Consider the following 14,730-nt stretch of genomic DNA (forward strand, 5'->3'; position numbering starts at 1 on the left):
ATAACCAGGTCAGAAGTGGTCCAAGCGTTGGACCCTGGAGCTTGATGGTGCCATGAAGTTAAGATAACGAGCATTTCATAGGATTCCATTAGTTTGCTTCTTGTGGTTAGGCCTGAGCCCATCCGAACTGCTGTCAAGAGGCCCAATGATGGCCTACCCATCAATCCCCTGGTTGCCGGTGAAAGTTCTACGCAAAACCCATCCAAGAAGTGTTTGTCGACTAGCCAAGTTTCTTGGAGGCATAGAATGTCAAAGGCCCCCAAGTTCACATCGCTAGGACGGGTCAGCTGTGTATGCCTTCTAGTGTTCCATGATCCCATCGTCATCGGTTTCTTAAGGGCTTTTGCAAGCGGTAGTTGTAATCGTTCAGTGGGACTGAGGGATCTTGGTGGTCGTTGCTATCTCCTTAGTTTAGTACCGAAGGCGTCTTCAGGCGTTTTCGGGGTGTCGTGTTTTCAGGTTTTTGCTCAATGGAGAGTTTTTTAGTCGCTCTGTCGCTGATTCTTTTTGATCGAATTTCCGGGGAAGATCTGGAGATTGGAACCTCGTCATCCGCGTTCTTGCACGAGTTGGGCTTTGATGTAGTCCCTGGTGGTCGGGTCTTCTGCGATCGGTATTGGCCTCTCCACGAACACTATAGCGCCTTCCACGTTCTTACTGATGTGTGTTTGTTTTATGATGGTGGATTTCTGGGCGCGTGGGACCGTGTTCCCATCAGTTCTGTTTGTAAAGGTCTTCAGTTCGGGATACATAATGCAACTTTGATGGCAGTTTCCTCTTAGTCACTTCCGATTTGGTTAGACTGGTATATGACTCCTGTATTTCCAGCAAATTGAAACCCAGAGCTGTAGGTCTTGGGAGACTTCTTTTGGGATTTCACAAAGAGCTTTGACATTGATGTGCAAGTAGGCCTTAGCTTTATGTTCCCTGTGGTACGGTTCAATCAATTGGAAGTCGTCCGTTTTCAGATGTTGAAGAGCGGGTACTTTGCTCAGAGTTTTTAGGACAGTTTTTCTGTTCAGTACTATATAGCCCTCTTTGCTCGAGATTTGTTCAAGCTTGAAGATACGGATTTCTTTCAATTTTTCATCAGTCATGTTCAAGGTTAACTTTTCTTTGTTCTCGGTTGCTACTGCGTTGACCAGATGTTTAGGTTGTGGTTGGGATTTTCCATGTTCAGCTTCTTTAGCAAGTTCCCTCGTTTGCGTCGGCGAGCTAATTCGCTTAGTCGTATTATTATCAGTTTTTTCTCCTGTGGCCTCACTCGGGGAAAGCCTTTGTTGGGGCAATGGGTGAGTTTCATCAGTTCGAATCAAATTTGAATCTTGCCATGCGGTAGATTGAGGGTCAGAGGAAACGGGACACTCATTGCCATTATGGTTCAGTTTGTCTGGTGTATTTGGGAGAACCTCTGGGGAGTCCCACTGTTGAAACAGGCTCATCAGTTTGCTGGTAGACTGAAATTCTTCTATTGATTGAGGTGAACGATCGGGCTTGGAGAGAATTTTGAGTGGAATGCTTGATTTATTGAGTCTATCACCCGTAATTGGTGCTTTAGATATAGAATCGCCATGTCTCAATTGGAGAAGGACGTGTGTCACCTTTTCACATGTTTGTTTCACTTCATTTGCCTCTCTTCATTGTTTCCTCTGAGATTGCTTTTTATTTGTCTGATGTTTGTCTTGTGTGTCAGTTTTTGGCGGCTTCTTCGTTGAGGAGGAAGATTTAGACATGGATGGCCGTGTGTTGGTTTTGGTGAAAATAGAGGCGAGTTCGCACTGTGTGTGGTCTATAGAAGTTTGGGTGTCCTTCGAAATTAAGTTTGCTAAGATCCGAGGAGTCTGGTTTTTGTTATTAAGCTGTTCTTCGAGTGTAGCAATTTTGGATTCAAAGAAACTATGGTGTTTAATGGTTTTGGTTTCGAGTGCTGTTAAGTATCCTTCCACAAAGGTCAATTTAGAAATCATTGTAGCAATCATTGTCGTATTGTCCTTTAACAAGTCATTAATTGCCTCGTAAAGTTTTCCAAAAGGGGCTAATGCAATTGTTACTGCTGACATGAGTGAGAGTAAATCCGTTTTTTTGCTGGGGGAGTCCTTTTGGACTGACGATGGGATTTCACTAGGTCGTCTGTTTTTAACCAGAGTGTGCGTGGAAGGTGTCCCAAAATACGGTTGATGTTGGTCTGGGAGTATTTTCTCTGCTGATGTGATGGATTCTTATGCTGCTTTAACCGGTGTCCCAATTATCTGGGGGTCACGGAACTCTATGTATTGGCCCAAGGATTTCCCTCAGTCTCCCCCCTGTATGTGCGGTGTCGTCCAGGCCAGTCGGGCTTCATTGAACTCCTGAACTTTTACTGGCTTGGCTGGGGTGGTCATCGTTTCCTTGGCTCCGGTCAGGGCGTTTTTTCTTGGACCTGAGCGAAGAAGTGCACGGCCTTCTTCGTGTTCGTCATTGGGTTCTAAAGTTTGTATTAGAAGGGCTTGCGTTGACATAGGTTTCCCAGAGGTTGTGATAGTTTGCTTGTCCAAGGACACACTTTCAGGGGACTTGGTTTGAGTTGGACATTGGCGAATGGAATTTCTTGATTAGGAGGAGACAAGCTCCCAGTTATATCTGTTTTGTGTGATTTGCTCACTGGGGGCATCTCTTGGATCGCCTACAAAATCTCAGCATCTAACAGTTCTGTTTCTTGATCAAATTTCCTTGTGTGTTGCTTAATAAAGTATTCTTTTAGGGAGGATCAAATCAGCAACATGGACAGGTACTTATTCCCTCCAGAGTGTATATTGCCCCCCTTGCGATGTTTTTTCGTGGAGGTTTTGTTTGCTATTGACTTTGTTATTTTCGGATTGACTTTTGACGTGGTTCCCTTTGTGTTGGGGGCCGCCGTATCTTTGCTATTTTTTATTTTCATTTTTTCATTTGGCGACTGAACAGGTGCAGTCAAATTTAAAGATGGGTGATTGGCCACAGTCGTGGAGGGAATCTTTATAGGCTCTTTGTCAATTTCCGGGATGACTGCGGTGGCCTGGCAGTCTTCCTGTCTGTCTGCGTAGGTTCTGAAAACATCATCTTCTGGGTTTGATAAAACCTGTATTGCGGATTCCTGTTCCGCCCCCGAGTCTGTGGAGTCGATCCTTATCGACAGGTCTGAGTTGGTTTTCGATGACTAACTACGTGATATTAAATGCGGTCCACTGTGGATCTGCGCTGTTGTTTTGTGCGCCGTAGAGGAGTTGTTGTTTTGAAGGGACCTTGGCAGATCCAACGCACCCGTGCTGACAGGAGAGTACGGCCTCGTCTCTGTGGGCAGCATATTTTTTTCATTTGACATGTATTGCCCTTCAGGATGGAGTGGACGGTGGATTATTTTTACCGGGTGTTCAACGCCTGGAAGAGGAGGGGAGCCATCCTCCGTTGCCTCAATAGCCTTGGATCCCCCTGCCCTGTCAGGCCCCCACCGAGTACTTCCTCCAACAGCCTCAGGCAGGGGGCCACTTTCCATGGCGGTAGACGGGCCGGGGCCGAGATTAGAGACAATACAGGCAGATCCAGTCCGATGGCTGTCTTTGGATGGTCAGATGTGGGATTCAACGTCACCCTGCCCGAGCCCATGCCTGAGCCCACCTCAGGGCGAGTGGACTGAACACTCTGAGTGAGGTGTGGAGCTAATGGATGTTCGGGGGGCACGTCCGGGGCCAGGGACAGATCTGTTTCCGTGGCTTCCTGGAAGGGTGGATTCAGGTAGGAGATTGGCACGGGCGTTTTGACCCTTCCGACAGGTCCTCAGTCACTGGTCGACTGCTTCTTAAGCAGCGTTTTCTTTAATCTGCTTCTGCCGTTGAACGCTGATCGACGCTCGGAGAAAGTGGGGGCATCCTCCCCCAACTCTCGGACAGACTGCTAAATTCTACTCACCCCTCAATTCACGGCTCGACTGGCCGCCGAGGTGTTTCACTTGTAGAGGCGAGTATGGACAGTATGGAAAGTCTGCTGAGGATCAGGAAGCGCGAGTCTTCTCGTTTGAGCCTATTATAGTGGATTGTCTTGTTACAATTCTTAAGCAATGCACCCTACTACCTGTCAGATGGATATCTTACCCTGAAAATTTGTTTGACAACATTTAGAAATGTTTGCGCCTTTTTTAACCTATTTTATAAATGCTTCTTTTTTAGATAAAGAAGCGCCTGAACTTTTGAAAAATGTCACAGTTACCCCGCTACTTAAAAAATGTAACCTGGACCCCACATTATTTTCTAACTATAGACCCATTACCAATGCACAATTTCTGTTGAAGATCGTTGATAAGGTGGTAGCTGTTCAGCTCCAACAGCATTTTGAGAAATCAAATATTCGACACCAGCGGCAGTCTGGAGTTAGGACTGCACTTGGGACGGAAACTGCTATGTTAGATTTACAAACAGAAATGCTAGATATTGTGGACGACGGCGATGCCGATTTGTTGATGCTTTTAGATCTTTCGGCGGCGTTCAATCTTGTAGATCATTCTAAACTTTTAATATGCCTTCAGTAAAGTGGATATTGTTCCTCCAATGCAGTTAAATGGCTTTGGTCATTTTTAAGTAACAGAAACTCTAAAATTATCTGGGAAAATGCTTTTCGAATTCAGAGCCGATTACGTACGGAGTGCCCTTTTAATTATTTTTTATCAATCTCTGTTTGACCTATTGGATTCAATGGTATTATATTTTACTAATTATACCGATGATACTCAGCTTCTTTTTAGACTGAGTGGAGAACATTCAAAAGATACCGAACTTATCACATCCTGATACGAGAAAAGTCACATTTGGATGAAGGAAAACGGCCTTTGCCTTAATGGTCAGAAGACTGAGCTTCTGATTTTTGGCTCAGGCAAAGCAAGAGAAAAACTAGGAATGGCGTATGATAAACTATGTATTGACCAACATTTAATAAATACAGTCAATAAAGTAAAAACTCTTGGGTCACCATCGAGGCATCACTTAATGCAGATGCCCAAGTTGTAAGCGTGACAAAAAACATACAATACTATCTCAGGCTACTAAGCCTGATAAAACCTTTTGTCTAAGTAGCAAACTGTACCACATTAGTAAGAGCTTTAGTAGTGTCAAGATTAGATTATTGTAACGCATTAGTAGGCAGAGCAAGTAAACGTTGCACTAAAAGACTACAAATCCTGCAAATGATGCTGTGAGAATTGTAAAAAGTGTTCCAAAACATGATCATATATCACAGCATAGAAGATACCTACACTGGCTTCCTGTAGAAGCGGGAATAGTTCAAAATTAACATTTTGACTCATAAATGCTTATTTGGTGATGCCCCCAGATATCTCAAAATGCATATCACTATCCAAAATTCAGTAAGAGATACCGGATCGAAAGATTTCATGCGAATGATATGCCCTAGATCCTGCTGAGTTAGGGGAAAAGAAAGGTCTTACAGGCCCTGTAAAAGCGGCCATTGCATGGAATAAGCTCCCGGTAAATTTGCATTGTGAAAGAAGTTTACCAGCTTTTAAAAAAGCTTTGAAAACTGTTCTATTTTTCTAAGTCTGACTTATCCCAATGATTTTCCTTTTCGTAGCACACTGTTGCGTGTTTTTCTTTATCTCCTCTCCGTGCCCTGATACTTAGGGGCTACAGCGAGTTAGAAATAAATAAATACATAAATAATAATAATAAAATTAGAAAACACTTTATATCAGATATACATTTGATATAAAATCGATATAAAACATTTTTTATATCATTTGTATATCAAATGTATATTAAGTTTATATCAAAGCACATCAAAAGGGGGAGGGGCTAAGACCGGAAGCACGGTGCGTGACCACCTGTCAAAATGTAACATTGTGTAAAGAGGGGACCCCTTCGACTACCGAGGTCCACTATTGTGCCAGTAACACTGACAGCATCCTTTTTCAGCAGTCATGTGTGCCTACTTCAGTTTGCCGGAGCCTCTACAGGACTCTTACGCATGGCCAGTGAAGCTGAGAGACTCTAGTGCCCTGTTCCGAGGCATTGCTTCTTACTTTTAAATAACAAAGCTACTTACCTTAAACTAGACTCAGTGGAACAGCAAATTTGAGGGGATCTTGCAGAGGGCCCTGAATGAATTAGGTCATGAATTAGAACTTTTCGTAGTGCTAGAAAGCTGGCTACAAATTCCATGCAGCCATCTCATATTTCCAGGTCATAGCTTCAGTAACTTGAAAGGAGAAGGGAATATGACACTAGCACACCTACACATTAGACCAGCACTGTGTGAGTAATGGGAAGGTAATGGTATGTCTTGCTTCACCAAGACCAAAATGGTTTTGGAAGTTTAATCCATGGTAGCATTTGCAGTTTGCACTTTTTAATGAATAATGTTGTGCAACTAACATATTTGCATGTTTGTGACTAGATCAAAGCAACCTGTACATTTCAGAAGCAATCCACAAGGCAGAGATTGAGGTGACAGAAGATGGCACCAAAGCTTCAGGAGTTACAGGTAAATCACAAAACTTGATGCATGATTTCATGCACTGGCCCTCTTGCACACTCTGGCTGTCTCACACTCTTTGGCCCTCTCATGCACTCTTGTCAGCATGCATTCCAAGCCACACTTCCGCTGTTCATTTAGGACGGCCAGCTCCACACCACTGGTTAGGAAGATACTACAGGCATCGAAATTAAGATTAGGTAAACAGGAGCTAAAAGTGACTCCTGGGTATAAAGCATTAACAAGTGACCAGGAGCTACTTCTGGGGGATGAGGAGCTAGCAAATAGTGTTCCGCAATTCCAGCTTGCACAGAAGATACAAACCTATCCTTTTGTCCATTATTTAGGACCCCTTATGCTTTAAATGTCTTCTAATGTCTTCTATTGGTTATTTATAGATTGTGTTTGTTCAGCACTAGTTGGCCTGGGGAGCCAAAAGTAGCTCCTGATAACTCCTGATAACTGTTAACATCAAGCTAAGCAGGCAATTCTATTTCGAACCCTGGACTATTTTATCAACCCTGAGACTCCAATGAAATTTGGTTTCCCTTTGACAGTTTATGCTCCCCATCAGGCGTGCCCAATGGGCCATGCAAGCCGGCGGGGGTGGGGGGGGGTTGGTATTTTGCTTCCCCAGCATTGCACGCCCCATTGGGGGTGCATGCTGGGGAACTGCAGGCCTAAATGTGCCTAAGGGGAGCACCTATACATTTAGGGCTCCCTCTGTGGTGTTAAGGAGGCACTCCAGCTCCAGTGTGCATGAACTCAGGAACTAGGACGCTCTCTCTCCTCAAAGAGGTTAAGGCAGCCCAGGAATCCTTATCCACTGGCACCACTCTGTTTGCACATTTACATAAGTACATGAAATGTCGAGTTATCACCTTGTCAGTCCTGCAGACTGTGGTCATGGTTCGTTTTACATGGGAGACAGGCAAAGACATGGATCGCTGGAATGTATGAATACACAGCGATAGACTCTGCATGATGACCAGCATATTGCTTCATCTTCTTTTTCTGGCTTGAATCCCTAGCCTCGAGTGCGGTATCATCCCATGTCATCTGCATGTCGTTGGGTGGATGCGGAACCTGTGTTTGACGGTGCCTCCGAACATGAGTTCTGAGGGAAATATGTGGTGGTCCCATGAGGGGTATTTCCGTAGACACGTAATAGTTGACAAAGCCTGGTGACGAATAGTGTGCTTGTAAATGTGCAAGGTGACCTACCTTTCCTTTCCATTCCCCATGAATCATTCCGCAAGACCTTTCACCTGAGACCAGAGAGATGTAACCATTCGATGGTGAAATCCGAGGTAGGCAACAAATTATTTAAATTTATCTCCATTGAATGGTGGGCCATTGTTTTCGTCTGGATTCTACTATCTTGCCAAGTGTGGGGAAACATCTTTTGACACACGAGGTACTTTGTGGTTACAATTAGTTTAGTTTATTTATTTATAGAGCGCACCAAGCCCTTGGGCAGCAATACCCCTATGATCCTTGTGAGTTACACCCACAAGTTGCTGGCTGAAGGTAAAAGAAATGACAATGTGGTTGCTTCAAAAAAGAATCTCTTCACATGGGGTTGATAGTCTGCTTGACCATAAATCCCTCATGTCAACACTGTCAAAAGAGGCATGTAGTTCAGCTGTCTGCGTGCATGTCTCAATCATCTGGATGGCCAAAGCAGTTGTTGAGTGCTGTGATGTTTCAGTGACAATGCCATCAAGTGATGTGGAGAGCGGCCAAGCACTGTGTACAGCCTTGTTGACATATTAATCCACGAAAGGAGGACTGGTGGACACAACCAACACTGGAGAAAACGTGAACAGGAATATCCTCCTTCAAAGTCTTCTGAAGAATCTGAAAGCTGTAGTTTTGGAGGTGCAAAACCATCCTCTCAATGTGAGGTGACATCATGGCATGAAGAGTGCCATATATTGTAGTAAGTAATGCCTGGTAATTTGTTATGATCACAAACGATTTTCAATGGGGGAAGAGGTAGTGGTGCTTGCAAACCGAGGCAACATCTCGTTGCTCCTTTTCTGCCTGTGAGTGGGCAGGCAACAGCTTGCATAAAACGGATATATTCCTGGGAGTGTCAATGCCAGGCTCATTTTTACCCAGTAAAGTGCCCAGACATAATGGACTGATGTCAACAACCAGTTCTGTGCACGGGTGTGCATTGAACTATGACATGCAGTCATCACCAGCAATCCTTGCCTTACTAAAAATTCTTGACCTGAATGTTCGCAGTGGCGAAGGGGCACACTGATAGATGCAAAGTCATGAATATATCTGCCCAGGAGGTTGAATCCCTTGGAGGAAAAAAGCAATGCAAGTTTGGACGGAGATGGGGCTGAAGTACGGACATTCACATATCATATCACACCCCTCTGCTGCACGGGTGTCTCTGATCCGGCATCATAAGGGGAGAATCTTCTACTCTCCAGTTTCCCTCGGCTTGCCTCTGCACACAGGCCTAAGGAACAACTGCAACTTCAGCTCTGCATTCACAGCAATGAGGTGCACCTGGAAAGACTTGCTGTTGCCTCCAGTGCTGTCACAGCTTATTCAGGGTTTGTGAGCACAGGACCAAAAATTGAAAGTTGCTTCTCTTCTACTGCGTCCCTGTTGTGGGCTTACTTTGTTGTGATTGCTGGCTAAGTGCGCTGCTTCTGCTACTTGCGACCTTCCAGCTCCATCCCCAGCTTCATTCTACTGCTCCTCTCTCAGGCAGCCTTTTAAGCTCCTCAGGTGGCCTTATTAGGTTCAGGTACAGGCCCTTATGATTAATTGCCTGACTTTGTATAGAGTCATTTGGTTTGCTTGCCTGACCTGTACTCCTACCTTCCTCTAAAGCCCTCTTATTGTTCACAGTCCCTGAGGCATTCTGGGACTTGTAGTTTGTTTTGGAAGATTTCCGTTCCAATTCCCTAAAACGGCAAAAGGCCATAAAAAGGGCAGGGTTACGGGCAACATTACAAAGGGGTTCCTTCCAGTCATCCCGGTCTGATTCCCCCCTCCCTATGTGATCCTCCGAAGTGCACCACCCCCAGGGTTGGGATCAGAGAGTGCCTGCCTTCCCCATGCCACATGAGAAGGGTCCCAGACCAGGTCCCTGGAAGGAATCCCATCGGATTTTCCACAGAGCATGCTAGGCCACGGGAGCCTGGGCTAAGGAGGCAGAGAGGGCTACGATATGTAATGCCTGGTGGCTCTCAGGATCCAATAACCATCATGGTTGTGATGATGATCAATTCAATAGGTTCCAGGGGACACAGGAGGGTGTGGATGGGCCTGGAGAGGTGGTGATTCCCAGGATGCAAGTATTATTGGGTGTTCTGACAGCACCTCTCTGGATCCCTGATGAGGTTTTCTGTGTGTTTTATATTAGCCTGAGTTGAATTCTTTACAAACCAAGGCAAGCTGTTAGGCCGGACTCTTTTCAAACACTTGCTATTGCATTGAACACTGTGGAAACACTTGTGAGCTGAAAAACAAACACAAATAGGCATCTGAATAGAAAAAGCTCTATTACTTTCAAAGTGCATTTGTTTCCACAAGCTTCACTGAATACACACAGGGGATTAGAGGTTTTATTAACACATTGCTCTAACGTTGCACATTGTAATGTGAAAGCAGATTGCTCTGTGCCAGTAGAAAAATGCACAGCACGTCTTTATATGCATATTGTTATGTAAACAGAAAGTTCACAGAATCAAAAGAAAATTGGTACCTGATTAACTTATAGACAAAAGACGTTTTGCAAAGCTTTGGATTGTTTCAAATTAATTAGAAATGTGCTCTGATTGTGTTAGTAATGCATTTCTCACACAGGCTGCTGTCATTTTTGCAATGTGTGTGCAGTTCTTTTGTGCAGTAGTACCTGGAGCATTCCAAGGGGTGGATGGGATTACCACATTAACTAATCAAGGGCCCAGATAACCAGATTGACTCAAAGAATATGGCAAACTACGACTTTATTATCAGTTCAATAAAGTAGGGAAACTTGAATAACAAGTTGCGGCTCACACACTCTCATCGCATTTCAATTACACAAAAGGTGTTATACCTCGATGTACGTCAGCTATGACATCATCCTACATGGAAAACAGTAAAAACCTACCGGGCAGAGGGATTGGTTAAGGGAACATATACACCCATCGTCTGCATAGGTTTTAGAAACATCATTGGCTGCTTGTTATCAAGTAGGCACACCTTGAACTACCTCTAACTTTGTATAATACGGATAATAGCAGAATAACAGCAGCATATAGGTTTCTGCAACAATGTATATTCAACCAAAACATAGGCCCTCATGATTGGTTGGCACTCTCCTCCAACCTTAGACATTCAGCTTGTTAGCAGGACATAGGCAAAATGAAACCCAGGTGCGGGGAACCACGTCAGACACCTGCCGACTTGACTACTTAGCCTACCATCTCTCATCAGTTAGGCTCTAAACCAAGGCTTCTTCTTTGTAGTTGACCTTGCTGACTGTTCTCTTCTCTGCAACTTTAAAGGGAGTGAAAGTACATTGCTATCTTCGTTTGGAGCCTTATGAATAGGCCTTGTTCCTGGTCCCGCACCACGTGTGAGGTGACCATGATTTTGTCCTTTCTGTCCTCTTATTTAGTGCTTATACAATACTTGGCACTTGCAAATGTTCACTCCTTTACTTGAACTAAAAGAAATATGTCCTGCTTACATGGCTTATCCTCTTTGACTACTTTCAAGCCTTGCAGTTGCGTCTTGCTGAGGCATCCTTGATCCTGAGCCAAAGAAATATTCTTTGTTCTTGCACAAATTTGTATTTCCAGAGCTGTTTTTTTGCCTTCAAGCTTCTCCCTTATCATTATACAAAACCGACATCCATTTTCTCAATATGGCTGCTTTACTTGCGTTATATTTCCTATGTTAGCAACCTTTTATGGGCCTCATCACAAGTTGGGCGGTATTAGCGCTGGATCCTGAGTTGTAGGGGTTTGGGGGATGGTAAATCCCCATTCCCACTGGGTCCATGGGACCCAATGGGGCATTCTGGGTACTATTACCGCACCACTGAGGTAATAGCACCGAAAACAGATGGAAAGTGTCAGGATTTACCTCCAGCTCAAAGCTGGAGGTAACTCTCCAACTTTCCACCCAAACTCGGGATTGGGGGTGTGGAAATGCAGTGGTAATAGTGTTACAGCTACATTTTTACCACTGTGCTCAGCCCGTGATGAGGCCCTGTATGTCTTATCTACCTTGTGTTTCTGCATATATACATCTATTACATTTCTTGTTACTTATCTTCTCAGTGTATATGATTTCTTCATATTTGCATGCATATTCACTTTGTTACTTCAGTCACATCTTCATCCATTAAGTATTCATATATCATTTCAGTGCTCTGTGAGAAACTAGAGGGTGTCTCACCCACTGGTTCCCGGGGGATCTCTCTCTCAGGTGGCAAGGGCACCGCCATCACCTTTGGATCCAGACCCTGGGGGTGGACCAGTGCGGTAGTATCACCTGGGTAAGGGGTCTTTGGGGAGTGGGTGTGAGACAGCTGATGGTGAGACGCAGTATTCCCCCTCTACCCCATCCTATTTTGTAGTATTTTCCGAAGTCCCAATCCCCCCCCCACCTTTTTACACAAACACTGGGCCGAGGATGATGGTGACTGAGAGTAACCAGACTAACACTCTCACATCGTACTGGGCATGTAATCTGGTTAGGCAAAGTCAAGCACTTTACACTAAGTGCAGACACCTGATAACAGTTAGCTCTCCTCTGTAAGGAATGCATGCTATCAAACAGTAAGACAGACACAAGTGATCACCGTTCAAGGGTGTTTATTGAACTTCAATTGGGTTTGAAAAACACCTATCTAATCCTAAATCTAAAGGTGGGAGCAAGCTATGACCATCAAATAATAACGCAGTACAGGTTGAGTCTGTCAAAATAAAAGGGCCTATACTAATAAACCTATTTTTCAATCCTTACTTCTAAATCCAAATAGTGTGGGAAACAATGTAATGCAAAACAAAAGTGTTCCAGAAATGATATGTCAGGTTATTCGAGCCGTCGACTTCCCTTCCCCATATTTTAAGCATGGACAAGGTGGCACACTCGAGCTTAGCACACCCTCTGGCTTCTCTAGCACGAGGACGCAGTTCAAAACCTCAACATCAGGGCCTTTTGTGCCAAAGTCTCCTTGCCATTCAAAGTCTCTTATTTCAGAGGGATTGATGGAACACAACAAACATTAAAGTTCCTTTCTTCTTTACAATTTGCCATATACAACTTCTCTGGTGATTTTCTGTCCACCCTGTGTCCCCCTCTGCCAGGCTCAGACCCATTTCAACACAAAACTTCTCAGGTGATTTACTGTTCACCCCGGGTCCCCCTCCACCGGGCTCAGCCCCACTTTAACACAAAACCTTCAATTGATCTCCATGTTCCGGGCTCACACCAAATTTATCTACTTTTCCAAACCTTCCTTATTCATCAAAATCGAAGACTTCCGACTGTGCGCAGGATTTTGCTCGACCCGTCGCAGGACCATTTCGATTCACAATTACTTGTTCTTTTATTGATGTAACCTTTTTCTCACCTGTACTTTTGCCACTTCTCAGCTGGATACCTTACAAAGACCTTCGATTGAGCACTTATGCGGTGCCGGACCACTCTTTCAAAGGTATTGTATCTTGCTTTGAAAGTTCAATCACTCATCAGCAGTTCAACTTTACTTGCGACTCTTACCACACGCATTTTAACAATGTTCGTTCCAGTGCTCACCATACAATGTTGCTGCTTCCAACCTTGGCTTCAACATAGAGCGGTCTTGTATTGGTCTCCCCAACTCACCGGCTGTGTTGTTTTCATTGATGCTGCTTTGATCTTGGTACCACAGCGGCTGGCGTTTCTCCCTGCCTTGATTATGGATGCAGGAGGGCCCGTGGGTATCTCCGACACACAATTCAGGAGCCTTCAGCCTGGTTTCCTGGTCTTACGCTTTCTATTCTTGAGGTTTCCGGAAAGTAACAGTTCTTTGTCAAAAAGATCCAGGGAGCTTCCCTTCTTGCGATCCCCTTCTGCTTTGCCGCCTTCCTTCTCTCATTATACTTCTGTCTAGAAACTGTGGTTTCCTCGAGTGCTTTGCCTCGCTCAGAGTGTGCTCTTGTGCGCTACCTTTTATCCATGTGGGGAAGCTTAATGGAAGTGAGGTGCGTGTGATGGTCAGTAATTTCCTGACCTCACCTGTCCATTGCATTGGGGCACCTCAGGTATACTGCTCAGGTGTTAGTCTGTTTTCTCTCATTGCGGGCTGTCCGTGTCAAAGTGTTTGTGTTGTAAAAGGGGGTTTGGGGTTGGAGTTCATAAATATCCTACCTGGTAGGATGGGGTAAAGGTATTATAGGGAAGGGGATACTGTGTCTGATCATCCAGTGTCCCACTCCCACTCACCCAAGACCCCTCAGCCAGGTGATCCTCCCGCACTGGTCCACCCCCAGGTACTGGATACAAAAGGGATGGCCGTGTCCTGGTCACCTGGATGAGAGATCCCCGGGGACTAGCGGGTGAGACACCTTCTGGTTTCTCACGACTCACACAGATAAAAGGCAACACCTAAAGACACACTCTGAGCAAGGCAGAACAAGAGTATGAACAGAACATCCAGGATGAAGGCACACCTACTGGAGCAGAGCAACAGACCAAGGGATGAAAGGAGCAGGCCGAAAACCCAAACAGTTCCCTAATGCAGGTCGTTGCCTCCGACACCAAGTGAAAGACACGTGGAGAAGGCCAGATCCCACAAGTGAAGAGTGCATTGTGTTTCAAGGATGTCAGTGACCTTCCCGGGTGAACGAGTTGGGGAGGTGGTCGTTGCCTCCAACACCACGTGAAAGACACGTGGAGAAGACCAGATCCCACAAGTGAAGAGTGCATTGTGTTTCAAGGACGTCAGTGACCTTCCCAGGTGAACGGCAGAGTTGGGGAGGTGAGGCCAAGCCTGTGGTACTAACCCTGACTCGAGAATTGGAAATAGCAACACAAAAAAAAATGTGCACACAGCTGGTGAGTTGGCAAGCGACCTGAGAGACTGGTGTGTGTTAAAGTGAAGGAAGTAGCAACATTATATCACAAGTGAAGGCTGTACGTGTGTGAATGAGATAACGAAGTGGTCCGGCAAAAGGAAGTAGCCCATTCGAAAGTGTCAGTGAAAGGTACACTGCTTGGAGCTAT

At 45.0% G+C, this 14,730-nt stretch overlaps 1 protein-coding gene across 1 annotated transcript in view; it reads left to right on the plus strand.

The window, feature by feature from the left end:
- The window catches only part of SERPINE3 (serpin family E member 3), a 228,538-nt gene that overhangs the window by 124,815 nt on the left and 88,993 nt on the right, over window positions 1–14,730 (plus strand). Inside the window, exon 7 of the mRNA XM_069640667.1 lies at window positions 6,418–6,504. Within this exon, the coding sequence (XP_069496768.1) occupies window positions 6,418–6,504 (87 nt within the window). The remainder of the gene's footprint in view (window positions 1–6,417; window positions 6,505–14,730) is intronic.

This window comes from Ambystoma mexicanum, chromosome 7q (assembly GCF_040938575.1).
Source record: "Ambystoma mexicanum isolate Mex_15411 chromosome 7q, UKY_AmexF1_1, whole genome shotgun sequence".
In the NCBI taxonomy this organism is placed as follows: domain Eukaryota; kingdom Metazoa; phylum Chordata; class Amphibia; order Caudata; family Ambystomatidae; genus Ambystoma; species Ambystoma mexicanum.